This window comes from Enhydra lutris, unplaced genomic scaffold (assembly GCF_002288905.1).
Source record: "Enhydra lutris kenyoni isolate GAN:26980312 unplaced genomic scaffold, ASM228890v2 scaffoldscaffold1, whole genome shotgun sequence".
NCBI classification, from domain to species: domain Eukaryota; kingdom Metazoa; phylum Chordata; class Mammalia; order Carnivora; family Mustelidae; genus Enhydra; species Enhydra lutris.
Window position 1 is genome coordinate 94093495 of NW_019154085.1, and position 25072 is coordinate 94118566.

A 25072-nucleotide genomic window follows, 5' to 3' on the forward strand; every position below is an offset into this window, starting at 1 on the left:
GTAGTCACTACTTTTGCTATGCTCTTTTTATAACTTTTAAACTAGAGTTGCAAAATGAGTTATGCATCACTGTTCTCGTATTGCAAAATCTATCTATGACTATATACTTATCATTACCAGTGAGCTTTATGTGGGGTATTTTTTTTTGTTTTTGCTTCTTTTTTCTTAAGTGTTTTCATGATATTAATTAGTTCTGTTTACTTCCGCTCAAAGAATTCTCCTCAGCAATTCTTATAAGGCAGATTTGGTGGTAATAAAATCCCTCAGCTCATGTTTGTATGAGAAAATGTTTATCTCTCCTTCATTCTGAAGAACAGCTTCAACAGGTATAGAATTCTTAGTTGACATCTTTTGTCCTTTTAATATTTTGAGTATGTCATCCCATTCCCTCTCTGACCTAAAAAGTTTCCTCTTAATTTCTAATTTTTATTTATATGATTTTAAACTTTTCAATAGGTTATCAAACTAACGTCATACACTAATACTAAGATAACAATGTGAGATTGTATTTTAAATAAGTTGTTCAATTGCTTGGGTGAGTTGAAGAAATTGTGCTATAAACATAAAGATAAGCACACAGGTATGAAATTTGTAGAAGGAATATCCTTGAGAGTGATATTATATTGAAATTGAATGTTTTTAGTACTGCGGTCATTCCCTGTTACTGGAAAACATAATTCAACATAGATTTAAAATGTGCAAGTCCCAGAATAGAATGGATTTTATTTTCTCCAAATTTCTTAGAATACTAAGAATGGTATGTTAGTACACACTTACAGACATGTGTATAAACAGAGAAAAAAGCAATTATCAGCAATGACCTAAAAAATCTTAGCCATTACCCTCATTTTATAGAGAAATAAGTTGATGCCTTCTTTTTTTTTTTCCTAATGGGTACAAAGAAAAGTATTAGAATGGTCAAAATTAAAATTAAACCCCTGTCTTTTAGGGGAGAATTATGTTTACAGGTAATCCATGTGAGAATTCTTCTGGTTACCAACTCAAATTTATAAGATCTGGCAATGCATTGAAAAAAAAAAAAGAAGTGCCTATCATGACTTCCAGGTTTGGAGAGCATTGGCAGTTGCCTGATGCTGAATTTCTCCCACTGTTATTGCACCAAAAAATTATCAATAACAAGAAAAATCAAACCACACATGACTCTTGTGTTCACCATTGCTAGATACAGAGAATATGAGCACACACACAAACACACACACACACACACACACACACACACACACAGCCTTCAAATTATATGTAAGTAGAAAAGTTCTAACAGATTACTTCACTGATCACCTAATAAATACAACCTACTGGTTAAGGAAAGTGGGGAGGTGCATCTCCAGAGATTCCATGAAAAAGACTAAGAGGAGTGAAACTCTTAGATGAAAGACAGGTCATTTCCAGAAGAAGAAAGTTTACTAGTAAGTTCAAAATATAGAACAAAGGTCAGAACTTGGTAGTTCAGATATAGATGCAGAGAAGGGCCCTGAAAGTGTGTGGCCCTGGAAGTGGCAGTTTGGAGAAGCATTCCTGGGGGAGAATCCCAGAGGGAGAAAATGGCTGGTAGGACTTAGAGATGAGGCCATAAAGGGAAGGAAGGAAATAGAGGGCAGAAATAAAAGATCCAGTAGAAACAAAGGTGAAACAAGACATACCAGTATCCTCCCCCAACACACACTACTTCTGGCAACAACATGGTAAATGAAACTTCACAAAAGAGGGCAAAACTGACAGAAAAGGATGTTTTTAAAATAAACACTGTTTTCAAGAAATGAATAAGAACAGAAATAAAGCAGACTATATCCATTCAAAACCATAAAGAAAAATCAGAAAATGTGAAAGAATTTCTGCTGGTGAGAAGTCTCCTCTACACAAGAAGCTGAGAAAATACCGTAACACAACACATGAAATTGTAGTAAATATCCTCGAATAAACATGTGGATATATTTTAAAAACCTACCTTGAATGAAAAATACAAATGCTAAGACCATAATGGACAAAGAAAAAAAAAAAGAAGAAGAAGAAGAAGAAATAAGATAAAATAAGAATTTACTGAACTCAGGAAAAAAAAAAAAAAAGAAGAAGAAAAGATCATTTCAAAAAATGAATACTAAATCATAGATGCCCAAGAAAGAAGAGACTCAAATAAACACAAAATACAGGGTGCTGAAAAAACTAGGGGGAAAAAATAAAACAAAGAGAAATAAGATGAGATAAAGAAAGAAGTAAAGTGGGTCCAAGAAAGTGGAATAAAAAAGGGAAGCAGAAAAGAGGCACATTAGATGTTCCTGGGGAAAAAATACGATAGAACAAATCCCTGTTTAAAAGTATAATTTTAAAAACATGTTCCAAAAATAAAAAAAGACCAGAACCTATACATTGAAAGGACCCACCAGATACTAAGGAAATCTGACCCAGAACAATCAACCCTGAGACATATATTAGTGAAACTATAAGATTTTCAAGATAAAGAAAAGTAATCTGACAAAAAGATGAAATAACTAACAAATGCCAAAAAAATAAAAATAAACTGGCAGCAGACTTCTTGGAAACAACATACAGATCAAGGCCTCAGTGAATTTTCAAGAAAGGTAAAGAGAAAATGTGAACCAAAAATATTGTATCCTGCTAAATTATCCTTCAAAGAGTTTTTAAAGTGCCAAATTCAGGAAGTACTTTGTAATGTGACTTTGCATAGTCACCTACTGCATGTTGAACTGCGTCCCACCAAAGAAAACTTGGCTAAAGGACTGAGCATAAGCATTTCATATATATAACTATAAAATTAAGACTACAATGAGGGTGGAGTCATGGGTAGAAGAATAATATATAAACATTATTTGTTCTGCCAAATAGAAAGAATTCACCTAAAATATGGAATGATAAGGAAGAGAAAAATGGGAAACTAGAATAAGATCACAGGTAAGAACTAAAAGTCATTTAAAACTAACATAACACATAGTAATAGATTAGGTTAGATAAAGAGGTGGAAAAGGCACTATAAGAAGACTTAATATAAAGGTAGTCTCTAAAATAAAAATACAAGCATTCCTAAATACCAAAACTAGATTTAGAAGCAAAAAGTATACTCCAAATAAAGACATATAGTAAATATGGATGATATACACTATAATTCAACATAAGATGATGGACTTGAGACCAGTCCTGTCAACAGTCTTATCAACGAATGTAAAGGTTAATTCATCTGTTATAAGACATTTAATTTTTACATTAACTCAAAAATTGAAACCTAATTCCATGCTGATGGTGAAAATTAGACATACTTAAAATGTGGTCATTCAAAAAGACTAAAAATAAGGGGATAGATGAAGATGTAATAGGCAAATGAAAACAGTAAGAATGCATGTGTTGCATTCCTCACATCAGATAAAGTAAAATTAGCCAAAAATGATGAGAAGAGTCAAATAAAGATACATTATAAAGTTAAAAGCTACATTCCACAATGAAGTTATAACAGTTTTTAATATCTATGTGCAAAATACAAGCAACTGTGCATAGAAAAAATAGAAGATGCAAGAAAAACTGGAACGCTAATAATAGGGAATTTAACAATTGTTCAGTCTAAGTGAAGACAAGTGGACAAAAAATGAGATATTGAAACACCTAAAGTGCATAATTAATAAGGTACATATATAGTCACACCAATAATAGAGGATAAATCATTTTAAGTGCAGAGACCATTTATAACGATCACTTATGGTTTATAACACATAGAAAATAGCAGAGTTTCTATAAAATAAAAATACCACAATTATTAACATAAATTAATTAAAAACCCTATCCAAAACCCTTTCTTAGAAAAAGACTGAAAATAAATGCAAAGGAAGCATGAGGAAGTTAATAATGAAGACAATGTCAAAATGAATGAACATTAATAACAGTCGATCAAATTCATAATCCAAAATCTTGTTTTGTTTAAAAAATAACCAGAAGACAAGCCACTATATTAAAGAATAACTGAACAGAGAAAGGACAGATATATAAATATCAAAAATAACACATGGCAAATAATTCCATACAGATAATATGTCTATGCAAATAAGTTTGAAAATCTGGAGGAAATGGGTCATTTATCTTAAAAATAGAATCTATCAAAACTATTCTCACTTTGACAGACCACTGTCTACAGAAAAAAAAACAGAGACAATTTTCAAAGAAACAATAAAATAAAGTATCAGGTCTAGTTGTTTTCACAAAGAAATCCTACCAAACCTTTAGTGACCAGAAAGTCTCAAAACTACATAAATTATTTAGAACATAGAAAATGAAGGGAGGGGCGCCTGGGTGGCTCAGTTGGTTATGCGGCTTCCTTTGGCTCAGGTCATGATCCCAGAGTCCTGGGATCAAGTCCAGCACCGGGCTCCCTGCTCAGCAGAGAGCCTGCTTCTCACTCTCCCTCTGCCTGCTGCTCTCTTCTACTTCTGCTCACTCTCTATCTCTCTGTCAAATAGATAAATAAAATCTTTTAAAAAAACTTTAAAAAAGAAAATGAAGGGAAACTTCTATATTATTGTTATGAAATAAACATTATAATATCTCAACTTGGTATACAGAGCAAAAAGAAGAAAACCACAAAGTGAAGTACGTGTTACAAATGCAAAATGGCTCAATATTGGAAAATACATGGGTATAATTCACACTATTAGTAGATACAAAGAAAAAATCTTGTGTATATATGTTTATCTTTAAAGATAGGCCTCCATACAGATGGCTAACCTATGAAAAAGTATTCACCATCACTAGCCATCAGGGAAATTCAAATCATCATAGAGATACCACCTTAAACTAGTTAGAATGGCCAAAATTAACAAAACAAGAAACAACAAATGTTGGAGAGGATGTGGAGAAAGAGGAACCCTCTTACCTTGTTAGTAGGAATGCAAGCTGGTGCAGCCACTTTGGAAAACAGTGTGGAAGTTCCTCAAAATTTAAAAAATAGAGCCACACTATGACCCAGCAATTGTACTACTGGGAATTTACCCCAAAGATACAGATGTAGTGAAAAGAAGGGCCATGTGCACCCCAATGTTTATAGCAGCAATGGCCACAATAGCCAAACTGAGGAAAGAGCCGAGATGCTTTTCAACAGATGAACTGATGAAGAAGTCCATATACAACAGAGTATTATGCCTCCATAAGAAAGGACGAATACCTAACTTTTGTATCAACACAGACAGGACTGGAAGAGATTATGCTGAGTGAAATAAGTCAAGCAGAGAAAGTCAATTATCATATGGTTTCACTTATTTGTGGAACATAAGGAGTAGCATGGAGGACATTAGGAGACAGGAGAGAAAAATGGAAGGGGGGGAATTGGAGGGTGAGAGGAACCATGAGAGACTGTGGACTCTGAGAAACAAACAGGATTTTCAAGGGCAGAAGTGTAGGGGGATGGGTAAGCCTGGTGGTGGGTATTAAGGAGGGCACGTATTGCATGGAGCACTGGGTGTTACAGGCAAACAATGAATCATGGAACACTGCATCAAAGACTAAGGATGTACTGTATGGTGACTAACATAATAAAAATACTAATAATAATAAAATAAGAAGATAGGCCTAAAAAAGGCCTTCAACACAATTTAATATCCATTCTAATACAAACTCTTGACAAAAAACAGGAATGGATGGCTATTTCCTTAATATGATTGAATACACACACACACATGCGTGCACGCGCTCCTCTTGTGACAGGCGGAACATGCCTCTCCCCACAAAGAACTTCATGCCTTAGTCCCCGGAACCTGTGCATATGTTCCCTTAAATGACAAGAGATACCTTGCTGATAAGGATTTCAAGATGGGGAGATTATGCTGGATTAGCCTGGTGGACCCAAAGTACAAACAAGTTTCCGTAAAAATAAAAGAGAGATGCAGGGGTAAGGTTCAGAGAATTCTCAGAAAAAGATCTGAAGAAACTACACTTCCAGCCAAAGAACTCAAGCCATCTTGCTAAGCTGAAAAGACAAGGAAACTTCCTGCTAGTGTCTGGAATAAATGCAGCCTGCTGAGGGTCTGACTCCATTCCAGTGAGACCCATTCCAGACTTCTGACTGCCACAATAGCAAAGTAATACATGTGTTGTTTTAAGCCACAAAGTGCATGATAATTTGTTACAGTGGTAATAGAAAACTGATCAATGCCTCAATCCTAAAAACAAAATCTTACTTAACGGGGAAATCCTGGAGGCACTATCAATGAGAGTTGAGAAAGTTAAGAATATGAACTATCTTCACGACTATTTAAGATTTTTCTGTATTCGTACATTAAACCAGAGAAAACAAAGGCATGAGAATGAGAAAAGGATATACAAAACTATCTCTATTTACTGATAACATAACATTATATTTGAAAAGCACCAGAAGATAAATGATAAAAAATGACTCATCTAATAAAAGAAATCAGCAAGCTCCAAGTTAGAAAAGTAACATACATCTGTCAATAGCATTTTGTGTTAACCACTTAAAGAAGGTAATGGATGGGAAAAAAAACCATCTATAAAACCAACAAAAGTATAAAACTTAACTTAGGGAAACAATTTAAGAAATGTTCAAGATCCCTACAAATAAAGTTAGAAAACATCTCTAAGGGGCGCCTTGGTGGCTCAGTGTGTTAAAGCCTCTGCCTTCGGCTCAGGTCATGATCCCAGGTCCTGGGATCTAGCCCCGTGTCGGGCTCTCTGCTCAGCAGGGAGCCTGCTTCCTACTCTCTCTCTCTCCCTGCCTGCCTCTCTGCTTACTTGTGATCTCTGTCTGTCAAATAAATAAATAAAATCTTTTTTTAAAAAAAAAAAAAAAAGAAAGAAAGAAAACATCTCTAATAGACACATAAATAGACTTGAAATAAATGAAAACATAGCCCTTGTTTTTTGTTTGGATGTCTCAACACCCAGGTGTTATTTCTTTCTAAGTTAATTTTTAAGTTTTATTTAATCACAAAAATTCCAATGAGCTTATGTTATTGAGCTAGACATGTTGATCATAAATTTTGTAAGCAATAGTTATGAAATACAGAAAAAGAACAGTTAGGAGAAGGGACTAGCCCTAGCAGATACTGAATTATATTGGCAAAGCCTCTATAAATAAAACAGTCAGAGACTAGCTCATAAAGAGACAGCTAAGGGGTGCCTGGGTGGCTCAATCAATTAAGCATCTGTCTTCAGCTCAGGTCATGATCTCAGGGTCCTGGGACAGAGCCCAGTTTCAGGCTCCGCGCTCAGCGGAGAGTCTGCTTCTCTCCCTCTCCCTCTTCCTCTGCTACTGTGTTCTCTCAGTCTCACTCACACTCTCTCTCAAATAAATAAATAAAATTTATAAATAAATAAATAATAAATAGATAACTAAAATAGAATATGATCCCCGTAAGAGATTCAACTGCATATAGAAAGGGAATATATGACAAAGATGTTCTCTCAATTGCAGGGTCAAAGAGAGAGTCTTTTATGAATGGAACAGGTACTGGAAAGACTTTGAAAAAGAAAAAATTAGATCTATTTCCCACATTATATACAAGAACACACTCTAAATTGATCCAAGATTCAAATTTAAAAAATAAAATTATACTTGCTGTAAGAGAAATCATACGTACATTTAAACTGGGCATGGAAAAGTTTTTCTAATTATGACTGAAATTTCAAATGCAATATAGTTATCAATTTGATTATATAAAAACTGTTAAAACTTTTGCATGACAAAAAACACCATAAACAAAGTCAAAACACAGACTGCCAATTGAGAAATAATGTAAGAACATACATTACAGATGCAGGCCTAATATCTCTAATTACAAACATGAAAAGATAAAAGCAGAGATAAAACTGCCAACAGAAATATGGGCAAGCAACACAGACAAGTCACAAAATGATCTATAAATATCGCCCGTAAGTATAAGGGTAAATACTCAAATTCACAAACAGTAAGAGAAATGCAAATTAAAATCCTATTACAATACCATTTCTCACATTTCAGATTAGGAAAAAGTTAAAAAACTTGACAATATGCTCTCTTTGTATGTTTGTTGATGGTAATGCAAGATGGCATCACTCTAATAAAGAATGTGGCAATATCTAAGCAAACATATGTATTTATCCTTTTCCCAGCAATCATACTTTTGGGAATTTATCCAGAAGGAAAACCTCCACCAATATCAAAATATAGGAGCAAAAATTTATTCATTGGGGAATTAACTGTAACTGCCTACTATTAGAAACCTAGATGTCTAAGCACAGGAATCTGTTCAAATAAGCTACAGTGTACATATTCAATGAAGCAGTATACAACTACCAAAAAAAAAAAAAAAGAGTGAGGAAGATCTTGAATAACTGATATGGGGCAACTTATAGAAAATAATATTAGGTGACAATGCAAAAGAGATTATATAGCATGCTACTCTGTAAGAAAGAAATGAAAATGAGAAAACATAAAGAAATACAGAAGGGGGACACCTGGGTGGCTCAGTCAGTTAAGCGACTCTCTTCAGCTCAAGTCATAATCCCAGAGGGCTGGGATCGAGTCCCCCATCCGGCTTCCAGCTCCATAGGGAGTCTGTTTCTCCCTCTGACCTTCCCTCTCATGCTCTCTCTCACTCTGTCTCTTTCAAATAAATAAATAAAATCTTAAAAAAAAAAAAAGAAATACAGAAGGATAAACTAGAAAACAAGAACACTGATTATCTACAAAACAGAGGAGACAGGATAAAAACACACAAGAGCGAGTAATGCTCCTCCCAGTAACTGTGTGTATACTTTTGATTTCAGAATGATGTTAATGTTCAATATATTTTAAAAATAAAATTAAATCAATACATATGACAAGAGGAAAACTAAATCTAAAACTGAAAGTAAACTGAAAAGAAAAAACAGGAAAGAAAGTCTCTCTCTTCATCCCTGCCAACACAACAAAAGCAACAAAATATTCTCTGCCACTTTCAAAAACCAAATTATGAAAATAATTTTATATTCAGGGTCAGCATTTGTTTATGTATTGAAAGGGATAGGAATAGAAAATTTCTTTCTAAATCTACTCTGGTAGTAGGGATAAAAAAACAAAAGCAAAAGTAACAATACAATTTGAGTTTTAGTGATAGGATTCTTTTTATAGTCAAAATTTATTACCTTTTGGGAACTCTTTTCAAGGGAAATCACAGAGTATTTTTTTAAGAATAGCAGCCTGAGAATTTAAGTATGTTTAACATGTACCAAATGATCACAGCTCTTAAAAGTTTGCCCATGTCAATAGTTCCTTTATATTAAAATAAAAGTAAAACCCATTTATTTGAATTTTATTCACGAAAATAATAAATATAAATCACTTTTTTACTCATATAAACAGACTGCTTACTCTAAACTCAGATTTCTTAACTCATGCACTTCCACTTTAACAACAAAAAAAGAAACAAAGTAAAACAAAACCAAACACTGAATAAAGAAGACATTTTATTTCACTAAGTTAGGTACTATAAAGGTTCAATAACATCACTGATATCCAAGAAAAAAAAAATGAACAGGCTATAAGACAGCTATTTTAAAACGTAATAATAGAACCACAGAGAAACTCCCATCAAAATAAAAGAGGGAAAAAAAAAAAAAAAAGGATATGCAATGAGACAATTAAGAACAAAAGATCTTTAAACCCAATAGGCAAATCAATGAGGAAGCAGAGTGGCACCAAGAGTAATACAATTGCCCACCACACTGCAAACATAAGTGTGAAGGGAAAATTGCTTGAGGTGATTATCAGACATTAACAGTAATCAATGAGAGAACTAGTAAAGGACATTAATTAAACCTCCATAGTGTCCCAGATTGTGAAAGTGACTTTCCAGCAAGGCACAAGCGGAAGCATGCATTATGGAAGTATCCTGTTCTAAATGATATGACAACCAGCCATTACTAAAATCAAAACAAGGGGAACAAAATGCCACTTGTCCCTACAGTCTCTAAGAAACCACTGAGAGGAAGACAATGTAAAGGTAGATATAAGTTTGGCATAAAAGGAATCCATTATTTTGGACAATTTTTACTGATTAAGGGAAACTTCGAGAAGTTAACAGACACAAAGATAACAGTGTTTTCTTGAATGCATCAGATCCACAAAGAAGGAAAAGTGGAGATCTGAAACGGTTTAGTAAAAATCTGGAAGACTATAATTCATTAAGTTAGATAAAAATTAGACGACATTGTCAACAATGTGACCTCAAAGATGTCAAGGGTAATGTTTCTGTTCATTGTGGTAGAAGGTAGAGAAACAGAAATATTGCCACTTAACACATTTTCCTAATAACTAAATATTTTATGATAGCATGTGAGCCATTTCAAAATCCTTTGATGACTCAATGAAATAAATAGTATAAATTTCATGATATAATGTTAAAAGAAAAAAGGTTGTTTTCGTTCAATATGCTGCCTGGAACTCACAAGAGAACATGGCAACTTCTGGTTTCCATTCCATCATCTAAGCAGCTTGGAAGGTGTCATTGCTGCACCAAAACGAGAAAAAAAAAAAGCTAAACTGAAAATCAACAACTTTTCTTCAATTCATCAGAGGATTTAGTCATGGGACAGATAACTGTCCCAAAAAGTGGAAAGACGAACAGGTGAATATGGAGAATCATAACTTACTGGAAGCACTTCAGGAGCAGAAAATGCTGCTGGAGCCACTACAGAGTAGGAAAACTTAAGCTGTGATTAACAAATTGCTGGTGGTGTCAGTGTAGATGAGCTTTTCAGTTAAAAACTTCAGGAGGGCCCATTCCTACTAGAAATCCCTTATTTTCCTGAGTTTCACCTCCATAAGTCTGACCAGGTTCTCGCAATAAAGAAAAATCTTAATGATGTGGACGGAACTAGAGAATATTATGCTAAGTGGAAAAAGTCAATCAGAGAAAGACAATTATCATATTAGCTCCGTGATATGAGGAATTTGAGAAACAAGACAGAGGGTCATAGGGGAAGGGAGAGAAAAATGAAACAAGATTAACCAAGAGAGGGAGACAAACCATAAGAGACTCTTAATCTCAGGAAACAAACTGAGAGTTGCTGGAGTGGAGGGGGGTGGGAGGAATGAGGTGGCTGGGTGATGGACACTGGGGAGGCTATGTACTATAGTGAGTACTGTGAATGTGTAAGTCTGAGGAATCACAGACCCGAACCCCTGAAACAAATAATACATCATATGTTAATTTTAAGAAGAAAAAAGGGGGAAAAAAGGAAAAAGAAAAATCTTCTCATGATCCCATCATGAGAATAGCCATTCTGAAGTATACCCAGAGAATTCACCTTGAAATGGCCCACCCTCAAAGGAAACTATTTTACCAAAGCCTAACCGACTGGGATTTTACCAGGGCCTAACTGACCTGGGGAAAGGAAATATCCAAATCCAGCTCCCCGCATCCTTCCTGTATTACCTAAGTGGGAAGGAAAAACTTGTGAAGTAGGAGAAGCATTTTTAAAGTCCACACCCTAGATGTGGAGAAAGGGGAACCCTCCCACTGCTGGTGGGAATGCAAACTGGTACAGCCACTCTGGAAAACAGTATGGAAGTTCCTTAAAAGTTAAAAATGAAGCAATTGCACTACTAGGTATTTACCCCCAAAATACAGTTGTAGTGAAAAGAAGGGGTACCTGCACCCCAACATTCATACCAGCAATGTCCACAATAGCCAAACTGTGTAAAGAACTGAGACGCTCTTCAACAGATGAATGGATAAAGAAGATGTAGTTTATATATACAAAGGAATATTACTCGGTCATCAGAAAGGATGAATACTTACCATTATGCTGAGCAAAATAAGCCAATAAGAGAAAGACAATTATCATATGGTTTCACTCATATGTGGAAAACAAGGAATAGAACAGAGGACTATAGGGGAAGGGAGGGAAAACTGAATGGGAATAAATCAGAGAGGGAGACAAACTGAGAGACTCTGAACTCCAGGAGAGTTCATGAGAGACTCTGAACTCCAAGAACCGAACTGAGAGTTATAGAAGGAAGGAGGGTGTGGGGATGGGGTAATAGGGTGATGGGCATTAAGGAGGGCACATGTGATGATGAGCACTGGGTGTTATATGCAACTAATGAATCGCTGAACACTACATCAAAACTAATGGTGTACTATATGTTGGTTAATTGAACAAAATAATAAAAATTAAATAAAATAAAACCCACATCCTAGGAGAACAGGTTCAATAAAATATTGAGACCAAATCATAAGCCTATAAAACATTTCCCCCTCTCCAAAATTCAGCATAACATTAATGACTTTCTAGCTCAATAACAGAAAATTACAATAAAACGAACTTCATGTACCAGACCTTAATTAGGAAGACTTCTCTAAGAAAACTCAAAAAGAAAAGTGAAAAAGGGGAAAAAATATAACAAGGACAGCTGAAGAAAATTTTAGCTTTTCACCTCTATAACTACAGCAAACACAGCCTAATCCTAACCAAATAAAAACAAAATCTCATACTAAAAGCCTGTTTAATCTCAGTTCCTTTTACACAATACACCATGTCCAGCTTTCAACAAAAAAATACAAGACATACAAAATAATACAAGACATACTAAAAGACAAAGCACACAGCTTAAAAAAGAGCAAGCATCAGATTCAATATCAGATATAGCAAAAATTTTGGCATTATCATACTAGGAATTTAAAACAACTATGATTAATATGCTAAAAGTCTAGCATAAGAAATTTACACTATGCAATCCTATATATTATGAACAAACAGATGGAAATTCTATGAAAGAATCAAAAAGAAATAACACAAGTTAAAAACACTAAAACAGACATAAAGAATGCCCTTTGATATGTCAGTAAACTGGACATAGCTAAGGAAAATATCACTAAGCTTGAAAAAGTGTCAATAGAAACTTCCAAAAGTGAAATATGAAGGAAAAAAAAAAGTCATAAAAGAGTTATGACAATTACAAATAATGTAACACCCATGTACTAGGAATATCAGAAGTGAAAGAAAAGAACAGAAAAGAGAAAGAGAAAGGGAAAGGAAAGAAAGGGAAGGGGAGGGAAGGGAAGAAAAAAAGGAATGTCTGAAGTAATTATGAGTGAGAAATTTTCCAAAATTAATGACAGACGACCAACCAAAGATTCAGGAAGCTCAGGGAACACAAAGCACAGAATAAACTTAATAAAAAAAAAAAAAACAAAAAAAAACAAAAAAACAAAAAAACAAAAAAAAAAAAAACAAAAAAACTACACCAGGACATACAATATTTAAAAGAGAAAATCAAAGACAAAGAGAATATCTTGAAAAAAGCTGGCAATAGGGGGTTGAAGTGGGAAGGAGAAACACCTTAGCTATAGGGGAGCAAGGATAAGAATTACATCAAATTTCTTTCTTTCTTTCTTTTTTATTTTTTTAAAGGATTTTATTTATTTATTTGACAGAGAGCTACCACAAGTAGGAGGAACAGCAGGCAGAGGAAGACAGAGAAGCAAGCGGAACAGATAGCCCAGTGCTGGGCTGGGTTCATGACTTCAGCCTGGATTCATGACTTCAGCCAAAGGCAGAGGGCCTCAGGACTGAGCCACCCAGGCATCCCTACATCAAATGTCTTTTAGGGCCAAAATTAGTAAGACTGGAAACAACATGTGTTGGAGAGGATGTGGAGAAAGGGGAACCCTCTTACACTGTTGGTGGGAATGCAAATTGGTGCAGCCACTTTGGAGAACAGTGTGGAGATTCCTCAAGAAATTAAAAATAGAGCTTCCCTACGACCCTGCCATGGCACTACTGGGTATTTACCCCAAAGATACAGATGTAGTGAAAAGAAGGGCCATCTGTACCCCAATGTTTATAGCAGCAATGGCCACGGTCACCAAACTGTGGAAAGAACCAAAATGCCCTTCAACGGACGAATGGATAAGGAAGATGTGGTCCATATACACTATGGAATATTATGCCTCCATCAGAAAGGATGAATACCCAACTTTTGTAGCAACATGGATGGGACTGGAAGAGATTATGCTGAGTGAAATAAGTCAAGCAGAGAGAGTCAATTATCATACGGTTTCACATATTTGTGGAGCATAACAAATAGCATGGAGGACAAGGGGAGATGGAGAGGAGAAGGGAGTTGAGGGAAATTGGAAGGGGAGGTGAACCATGAGAGACTATGGACTCTGAAAAACAATCTGGGGTTATGAAGGGGTGGGAGGTTGGGGGATCCAGGTGGTGGGTATTGGAGAGGGCACGGATTGCATGGAGCACTGTGTGTGGTGCAAAAATAATGAATACTGTTAGGCTGAAAAATAAAAAAATTTAAAAAAAAAAAAAACTATTCATGCGGGGCGCCTGGGTGGCTCAGTGGGTTAAGCCTCTGCCTTAGGCTCAGGTCATGATCTCAGGGTCCTGGGATCCAGCCCTGCATCAGTCTCTCTGTTCAGCAGGGAGCCTGCTTCCCCCCTCACTCTCTGTCTGCCTCTCTGCCTGCTTATGATCTCTGTCAAATAAATAAATAAAATCTTAAAAAAAAAAAAAAGCTAGGGTGTTAATAGTAAACAAAATAAACGAACAAAAACCTATTCATGCAAAAACAGAGTAGAGTGTTGGCAGAAAAAGACCCACACCATATTATATGCAACTAATGAATCCTTGAACACTACATCACAAACTAATGATGTACTACATGCTGGCTAATTGAACTAACTAAATCAATCAATCAATCAATCAATAAGGTTAAAAATATGCCACATGATCAAATGGATAACAATTTTACAACTGAAGATCCTGGATCAAAATCTCAATACAAAGGAGGATTCGAAACCTAATAGTTCATCATCATTAGCATTTGCCTAAATAAAAGCACTGATGATTAAAAAAAAAAAAAAAAGAAAGAAAAAGAAAAAAAGAAAAATACCCACCAACCCTAAAATGTATATCCAGTAAAATTAACTTTTAAAAGCAGAGACATAAAGACTTTCTCAAACAAAAATTTAGGAAATGTGTCTTTAATAGAACTGCCTTGAAAGAAATGTTAGAAAGAAATTCTTTAGAGAGAAGAAAATGGTTCTGGTCAGAAACTTGGAACTACATAAATAAAGAAGGACGGTTAAAGAAGGAATAACTGAAGGTAAGATATTTTATTTTTTCTCATTCATAACTAATCTAAGAGATAATTGTTCAAAATTATAATAACAATGTATTGAGTAACTGTGGGTTATGGGTAGGAGAAATTAATGGCAGCAATGTTATAAGGGATGGGAGTAAGGGACTGGGAATATTCTGTTACAAGATACTTGTACTATATGTAAAGTAGTACAGTTTTATTTGAAAGTGGACTTGGATTAGTTGTAAATTTACGTTGCAAACTCTAGGGTGACCATTGAAAAAAGTAAGGAAAAGAGACTATAATTGATATGTTATGAGTGGAGACAAAATGGCATAATATAAAATGTTCAATTGCAATCAGAGATAAAAAACCAAAAGAAGTCAAAAAGAGAAACAAAGAACAGGGCAATAAAGAGTAAACAATAAATGTAATAGATATTAATCCAATTATATAAATAATAATTTTAAATGTCAATGATACAAATATACCAACTAAAGGACTGAAAATGTCAGAGTGGATTAACCAACAAGACCCAACTGTATATTATCTACATGAAACCCACTTTAAAGACACGGGTAAATTAAAACATAAGAAGGTAGAGAAAGAAATGCCATGCTAAAGGTAATCAAAAGAAAGCTCGAGTCGTTATATTAATTCCAGACAAATCAGAATTCAGAACAAGAAAAACAGTTAGGAAGACACTGGGAGATGGAGAGAAGTGAGTTGGGGGAAATCAGAGGGGGAGACAAACCATGAGAGACTGTGGACTCTGAGAAACAAACTAAGGGTTTTGGAGGGGTGAGGGGCGGGGCGTTGGGTGAGCCTGGTGGTGGGTATTAAGGAGGGCACTTATTGCATGGAGCACTGGGTGTGGTGCATAAACAATGAATCTTGGAACAATGAAAAAAATAAAATCACAAAAATAAGATAAAAAAGAAAAACAGGGATATAGAGAGATAATACATAACAAAAAGGGGTCAATTCTCCAAGAATATATACCAATCCTTGATGTGTATGAACCTAAGAAAAGAGCATCAAAATACGTGAGGCAAAAACTGATAGAACTGCTAGGAAAAATAGATGAATTCCCTATTATAGTTGGAGACTTCAACACCCCTCAATCAGTAATGGACAGATCCAGCAGGCAGAAAATCAGTAAGGACACAGTTGAACCAAACAGCACCATCAATCAACGGGATATAATTGACACTTACAGAATACTCCACCCAACAATAACAGAATACACATTGTTCTCCACATTATACAGAACATTCACCAAGACAGACCAAATTTTCAGGCCATAAAATACACTTTAACAAATTTAAAAGAACAGAAATCATATAAAGTATACTCTGAGGACACAACAGAATTAAAGATCAATAACAGAAATATGGCTGGAGAATCCTCAAATACTTGGGAGATTAAACACCACCCTTTGAAATAATGCATGGGTCAAAGAAGTCACAGGAGAAGTTAAACACTACTTGGAATTAAATGAAAATAAAAATGCAACTAATTAAAATTTGTGGGATGTAGTGAAAGCAATAATTAGAAAGAAATTTATGGCACTGAATTCACATAGTAGAGAAAAAAGAAAATACCTAAAAGCAATAACCTAAGCTGCCTTAGAAAACTAGAAAAAGAAGAGCAAATGAAATCCAAAGTAGGCAAACTGAATATAATAAAAATTAGAACTGAGATCAATAAAACTGAAAACATAAAATCAGTAGAGAAATATCTGAAACCAGAAGCTGGTTCTCAAAAACAATCAGTAAAACTGATACACCTCTAGCCAGGTTAACTAAATTAAAAAAAAAAAAAGAAGAAGACACAAAGTATTAATATCAGTAATGAAAGAGAGGTCATCAAAAATGATCTCATGGACATTAAAAGGATAATAAAGGAATATTATGAACAAATCTATGCTGACAAATTTGATAAATTAGGTGAATGGATCAATTCCTTGAAATACACAACCTGCTAAAACTCACACAAAGAAAAATCTATAATAGGAATAGGTGTATTTCTATTAAAAATTGAATCAATAATTAATAACCTGCTGAAACAGAAAACACCAGGTCCCAATGGGTCAACTGTGAATTCTACCAAACAGTCAAGAAAAAACTATACTAATTTGCTATAATTTATTTCAGAAAATCAAAGCAGAATATACATTTCCCAATTCATTCATGAGGCCAGCATTACACTATTACCAAAAACCATACAAGGACATAAGAAAGGAAAACTAAGACTAATATTCCCATAAACATATATGCAAAAATATATTGACAAAATATTAGCAAATAAAACCCAACATACATAAAATACTACATCATAACCAAATGCAATTTATTCCAGGTATGCAAAGCTGGTTCAACATTCAAAAATCAACTAATGCAATCTAACATATATTACAGACTTAAGTAAAAGTACACCATCATATCTATACACACAGAAAAAGCACTTGACAAAAACCAAAACCAATGCATGACAAAAATTCTCAGCAAACTAGGAATATAGGGTGAGTTCTTCAACATGATAAAGAATGTTCATAGGGTGCCTGGGTGACTCAGTTAATTGAGTATCCAACTCTTGATTTCAGCTCAGGTCATGATCTCAGGGTCATGAGATTAAGCACCCCCTGCCCACCCCAAACAGGTTCTGCTTGAGTTTCTCTCCCTCTGCCCCTCTCCCTGCTCGCACTCAAGCATATGCTCTTGCTCTCTCTCAAATAAAGTTTTTTTTTAAAAGAGAATATCCACCAAAAAAACCTACATTTAGCATCATTCTTTTTTTTTTTTTAAAGATTTTATTTATTTGACAGAGAGAGATCACAAGTAGACAGAGAGGCAGGCAGAGAGAGAGAGAGAGGAGGAAGCAGGCTTCTTGCTGAGCAGAGAGCCCGATGTGGGACTCGATCCCAGGACCCTGAGATCATGACCTGAGCCGAAGGCAGCGGCTTAACCCACTGAGACACCCAGGAGCCCCTTTAGCATCATTCTTAATTGTGAGAAACCAGATGCTTTCTTGCTAAGATCAGGAATGAGGCAAGGATGTCCATCCTCATCACTCCTATTTGACTTCAAACTGAAAGTCTTAGATAATACAGTAAGACAAGAAAAGGAAATGAAAGGACTACAGATTGGAAAGGAGGAAATAAAACTTCTTTTGCCTGCAAATGATATGCTTGCCTACACAGAGAATCCCAAAGAATCTTTATCAACAATAATAACACTAGTGATTGTAACAGAATACAAGGTATATAAAAGTCATTTGCTTTCTTGTATACTAGCAATGAAAAATTAGAATTTGAAATTAAAAATGCGTTTGTATTAGCACCAAAATATATGAATTACGTATCAATCTAAAAACTATGTATAAGAGTTACACAACAAAAAGTAAAGAACTCTGATGAAGAAATCAAAGATGTACATAAATGGAGAAATATTCCAGGTACATGGAGAGGAAGACTGAATATTATCAAGATGTTATTTCTTTGCAAATTGCTCCATACACTAAAATCTCAGCAAATTATTTTATAGATATCGAAAAAATTGATTCTGAAGTTTATATGGAAAAACAGAAGACCCAGAACATTCAATACAACATTAAAAAAAGAACAATTCAGAGGACTGACATTACTCAGCTTTAAGACTTACTTTAATGCTTCAGTATTTAACACATTGTTTTACTGGCAAATAGACAGATAGTGGAATAAAGACAGAGAGTCCAGAAATAGATCCACATAAAAACAAATAATCTTTGAAAAAGGAGCAAAAGCAATTCGATAGAGAATGTAGAGTCTTTTTAACAAATGATCCTAAAACAACTGAATATCCACATGTTTAAAAAAAAATGAATTCAGACATTGACCTCATTCTTTCCCAAAAATTAGACTGGATAATAGACCTAAATGTAAAATGTGAAACTATAAAACTCCTAGAAAACAATATAGGAGGAAATCTAGTTGATCTTAGGTTTAGGAAACTTATTGTTGTTATTTTAGATGGAACACCAAAGAACAGTCCATGAAAGAAACACTGATAAATTGGACTTCATTAAGATTTTAAAAAAGCAAACAAACTTCTTCTCTGTGCAAGACACTTTTGAAACACTCAAAAGGTAGGCCATCAGTTGGAAGGAAATATTTTCAAAACACGTATCTGATAAAGGACTAGTATCCAAAATATACAAAGAATTTGCAAAACTCAATCATAAGAAAACCACTCAAAAAATTGGCAAACGATCTGGACACCTCACCAAGAAAGATAAACAGATGGTAAGTAAGCATATGAAAAGATGCTGAACATCATATGTGATTAAGGAATTGCAAATTAAAACAAGATACCACTACACACCTATTTAAAAATGGCTAAGATCCAAAACACTGACAATAGCAAATGCTGGCAAGAATGTGAAGCAATGGGAACTCTCACTTATTGCTGGTAGGAATGCAAAATGATACAGCCACTTTGGAAGACAGTTTGGCAGTTTCTTACAAAACTAAACAAACTCTTACCATAAAATACAGGAATGTGCCCACTGGTATTTTTCCAAATGAGCTGCAAACGTATGTTCACATAAAAATCTGTAGATGAATGTATATAGAAACTTTTTAACTACCAGAACTTGGAAGCAACCAAGATGTCCTTCAATAGGTGAATGGATAAGAAATTGTGATATAGCCATGCAACAGAATACTGTTGGAGGAGGTAATCAAGAGGGTGTGACTTCTAGTTGACCCTTGGTCTGGACCTGGGCAACTGGAGGCGCCTCACTCCCTCCACCGTCCTGGGAATATACGCTCTGTACACAGTGGGAACTTCTCTAAGGACGGAGCCTCAAGGGAGTAATGTGTTTTGAGACCATCTGGCGGCGGCGGGCGGGGGGGGGGGAGTAATATGTGACTGGCCCCATCTAAGGCCTCTATATAAACTTTTAAGATGTGGCAGGTGGGTTCATAGATCTACTCATTTTTGCAGCCACCTAAAACAAGCCTTGTAAGTAAGTTCTCTTGCTTATTAAAATGCCACCTACCAATCTGGAGTGGTCTGCCTCTTTCTTTGGTCTCTTCTTGCTCTGTGTATATAGGGTAGAGATGGGGGGTAGTTTGTAAACCAACAAACACTATTCAGTGATAAAAAGAACTGAGCTATCAAGCCATGGATATACATGGAGGAACTTAAATACCTATTGTTAAGCCAAGGAAGCCAATAAGAAAAAGGCTAACTACTGTATCATCCCAACTATATAACACTCTGAAAAAGATAAAACTATGCAACCAGCAAAAAGATCATTGAATGTCAGGGAACAGAACTGGGGAGAGGAAAGTTGGGATCAACGGGTGAAGCAGACTTTGGGGCAGTGAAACTATTCTGTACGATACAGTGACAGTGGATACATATCATTATACATTTGTCCAAACCCATAGAATGTGCAATTCAGTGAATTCTAATGTAGACTGTGGACTATAGTACTATATATATATTTTTTAAAGATTTTATTTATCTATTTGATAGAGATTACAAAGTAGTCAGAGAGGCAGGCAGAGAGAGAGGAGGAAGCAGGCTCCCCGCTGAGCAGAGAGCCCGATGTGGGGCTCGATCCCAGGACCCTGGGATCATGACCTGAGCCGAAGGCAGAGGCTTAACCCACTGAGCCACCCAGGCACCCCTATAGTACTATATTGATATGGCTCATGAATTGTAGCAAATACACTACACTGATGCAAGACGTATGAAACTGTATGTGTGGAGGGGAGTGATGAGAAGATATATGGAAACTGTATTTTCCACTCAATTTTTTTGTAAATCTAAAACCACTCTAAAAAATAAAGTCACCGAATTAAAAAACAAAACACGGCAAAAACAAGCAGCCTAAAAATGAAAACATTCTCTGGAATATTAAGGAAATGGTGTCTACAGAATCCCACACACACATTCAAACAATAATCACCCAAATCACCTGCTTAATCTTTTGGGCTTCACAGGGGCAGGCAATAAAAGGCAGAAAAGCACTTTTCAATGGACTTGCCAATTGCATATGGCATAAATCAGAATGAAGCAGCAAAGACAAAATATGCTCATTTGTGAAGTCAAAAGAAAAAAAACAAAACAAAACAAAACAAAATCACCACATTACTTTGTTCTTCAATAGCAGAGGTAGTCTTTTGAGCCTCTCCCAGCCAGCTGTGGATTCCAAGAAAACAGTAACTGATGATAATGATTAATTCTAGGGATGAGCGTTTCACTGTTTTATAATTTAAAGCACTAGTGAAAGGCATTTAAATTTGGAAAAAACTTGGTAATATACCAGTGCTTCCGTTTAAGACCTTCTGGGGAAAATTAACCACAACTTTGAGCATATTTCTATATACTTATGTCATGATTTTTTTGGTACCAGAATTTAAAGTAAAACAGTTACAAATAATTTTTAAGCCTAAACTATCCTTTTTAAAAGTTGTAGTCCATTTCCTTTACAGATTTGTAATTCTGTTTATTACTGAGCAAGGTAATACTGTTTTTTCAAATCAATGCCATAGAAAGCATTCATTTGGATGGATTAACTTACTGCCATTATTTCTTAAGAACTAATAATGTATAATTATTAAATAAGTAATAATTATTACTTAGTGCCATTAAGTTAATGGATTAACTTTCTGCCATTATTACTACGATAAAAAAATCTACAACTAAAATGTTAGGAGAACCTTCTTAATCATGAAAACAAAAGTAAACAAAAACAAATTTTTAAAAAAATGAAAGTTGTGAAAATGATAAATGTTTGCCTAACTTACATACCAAGTTTGAGAGTCAACTGGAATTTTTACTATTATAAAGAAGGGCTCAGTCTTTTATTACTGTAGTAACAGTAGAAACCTATTTTAATTGGGTGATATTTTTATAAACCGTGGTAATATATGCCCTATCCTATATAGTTGCACTACTAACTATGGAAGAATTCAGAGCCCTGCCTGGTCTATACTCTGAAATAGTCATAACTGAAACTGAAAACTTCTCCGATGAAATTTCTAAAAATCCAAATCCCAACCTGGTTATGATGTTCCCTTCATAGGGACTCATAAAGAAACCTTATGAAATTACGTTGTAAAATATCTAGGTGAATCGAAGATAAAAACACCGAAGACCTCTTTACCTTAACATGGCATTTTTCCCGTCACTTCTGGTGCACCAGACCTGCCGGGTTTGATAACCTATGTCTAAGTCCCAGGGCTTGGAGAGGTGATGTGGCTTGTAACTTTGATGTCGAAAGGTGACTCGCTCCTTTGAATCAGAGCTAAAATCCAGAACAGCTCTTCCACTTAGGTTAATTTCTTTAAGATGAGGCAGTCTACATTTACTCCACGGTCCTACTTTAAGGCTGAAAGTATATTCCTCTTCGCCAAGAGGACAGGAAATGGGAGTGTCACAGGCCCTGGATTCGGTCAGGTTGGGGCACTGAGACCCGCCATACAGAGGGGGAGCGATGGCCGCCCGCGTCCTGTGCTGCAGTTGCTTCTCACAACCCTTGCTGCACTCGGACCACGGTGAGAACTCCGATACGATACAATCCCGGGGGCAGGGAATGAGGCAAGCTTGTTCTGTGGGCGGCTGAGGGGCAAAGTGTTCACATATTTCATTTACGACCCTGGTTCTGTTCAACTTCTGAACGCAGCGCACGGTCCGGTCCTGCAGCCCGTGCTGCGCAGTCACGCACTCCGCGGTCCGAGGCGGGGCTTGGCCGGCGCTGGCGGGAACGAGCACGCAAGGGTGCCAGTCGGAGACCTCCCACTGGAAGAGGTCGCTGTGCCAGTCACACACCCGGAAGCAACTTCTTTCCTTGGGAGGCCTGTTGTTCTCGTCGCAGTTAGATAGGGGACTCGTCCACCCTTCCACGTGGAAACACCACAGCGCGCGACTCTGCACTCCTCCCGGTCCACAGTCGCCCGAACACCTTCCCCAGGGGCCTACGGGCCAAAGACAAGGGCGTCAATTACTCAGAGGTTCCATGCCGCCATCCACACAAAGATGGGTCAATTTGAACACTTCCCAACACGACCAGTATGAAATTACGGATTTGAGTGGACAATATAATCTGGTTGTTAAGAGCGTGGACGCCGCATCAGTTTGCCTTTGTTACAATCCCCACTCGGTCTCTAACCAGCAATGTCAACTTGGACCAGTTACTTCCACTTTCTAAGCCTTCGTTTCCTTAACGACCTAAGAGACAGAATAAAAGCACTAACTTGCAGAGCTGTTCTGAGGATCAGTGGTACAAGGGGGTGCCAATACACACTTAATAAATGATTGGTATCATTGTAATCATTATGTTTTAAAGCCTATATATCTAACTCAATATTAATACTTCCTAGTTAGACAATGTTTCAATCTAAAAGAAAAGCCCAGGGGCGCCTGTGTGGCTCAGTGGGTTTTAAAGCCTCTGCCTTCGGCTTAGGTCATGATCCCATGGTCCTGGAATCGAGCCCCACATTGGGCTCTCTGCTCAGCGGGGAGCCTGCTTCCCCCTCTCTGTCTGCCTCTGCCTACTCTCTGTCAAATAAATAAATAAAATCTTTGGAAAAAAAATAATAATAAAAGAAAAGCCCTAAACCCAGGATTTTAATAAAGTAGAATTTTTCATGTTTCCAAGCCTTCAGCTCAATACAGCAGGTGGCTCAGAAGAGAACTATGTTTTAAAAAAATGACCTGCCAAAGTATCTTAAATATACTTTCATTTGCTAAATAGGTGTCCCCGCTTTGGGATTTTGCTTGCAGAATGAATTGCATGAAAAAGAAAATATCTGATGGGAAAGGATACACTAAAAGCAGCAGCAGCACCACTGAACTGCCTATGGAAATTCTGCCCCTCTGACCCCTGAAATATACCCACTTTGATTTCTCACAGGTATTAACTCTGGGTCAAGCTTCCAACATTAGTTTGTAATACACCAAACCTTTTAATTAATGAATATGTTTTCATGGGAAAGAGTCCCACAAAGAAAGGGACAGATAAAAGAACATCCATTGATGTTTCTCACAGTTTTGCAACTAATCCATAGACCTATCAGGCAACCTTATCCAGAAGGCTGACGATACGTTTCATAAGGATGGCAAGGTATCACATTTTGTGTCAATGGGAAAAGAATACTTTCCTCTCTTTCATTTTACTTAATTGAAACATGAACCTGAGAAAACTTTACCAGCTTAACCATGTAACCTTTGCCCCTGCACTAGGATGTGATAATAAAGGCAATTCACATCCTGAGAAATATTTTAATTTACCTAGGTAAGAGAAAGAAGGTGCAGTCTTTCTCTCTTCCCCCAAACCTGATCAAACACCCAAAACTTCATGAAATGTGTTTTTATGCACATCCATAATATCTCTAGGAACAGGAAATGTGTATGGAGTACATCCCACTTAGGAAGAGACATATACATCCCCAGAGATACAGGTATCTGAAGTTGTGGTCAATATGCTGCAGTGAGGATCTCTCACTTTTAAAGCACAGGACAAGTGTTCTTCCTCACAGTGTTGTCTGGATATGTAGACCTACTTGCCAATGGTTTTCTGTCACTTTATGAGTGAGATTAACATAGAAAATACCCTCATGTCCTTTCAGTGTCCCCATCCTGGAGTCTCTTCTTGCTGAATTAGACAGAGGAGTTTCATTGAAGTAAGTCACCTTTTACCCATAGAAATGCCCTTGACGCCTGGGTGGCTGTCGTTGAGCGTCTGCCTTCCGCTCAGGTCATGATCCCAGGGTCCTGGGTTGAGCCCTGCATCAGGCTCCCTGCTCAGTGGGAAGCCTGCTTCTCCCTCTCCCACTCCCCCTGCTTGTGTTCCCTCTCTCACTGTCTCTCTCTCTCTCTCTCTCTCTGTCAAATAAATAAATAAATTTTTAAAAAAAGAAAGAGAAAGAAAGAAAGAAAGGAAGGAAGGAAGGAAGGAAGGAAGGAAGGAAGGAAGGAAGGAAGGAAG

At 36.2% G+C, this 25072-nt stretch overlaps 1 protein-coding gene across 1 annotated transcript in view; it reads right to left on the minus strand.

Moving 5' to 3' along the window:
- Positions 1 to 25072, minus strand: part of LOC111145030 (thrombospondin type 1 domain containing 7B) — a 724800-nt gene that overhangs the window by 555064 nt on the left and 144664 nt on the right. Inside the window, exon 2 of the mRNA XM_022499648.1 lies at positions 22250 to 23060. Coding sequence (XP_022355356.1) covers positions 22250 to 23060 — 811 coding nt within the window. The remainder of the gene's footprint in view (positions 1 to 22249; positions 23061 to 25072) is intronic.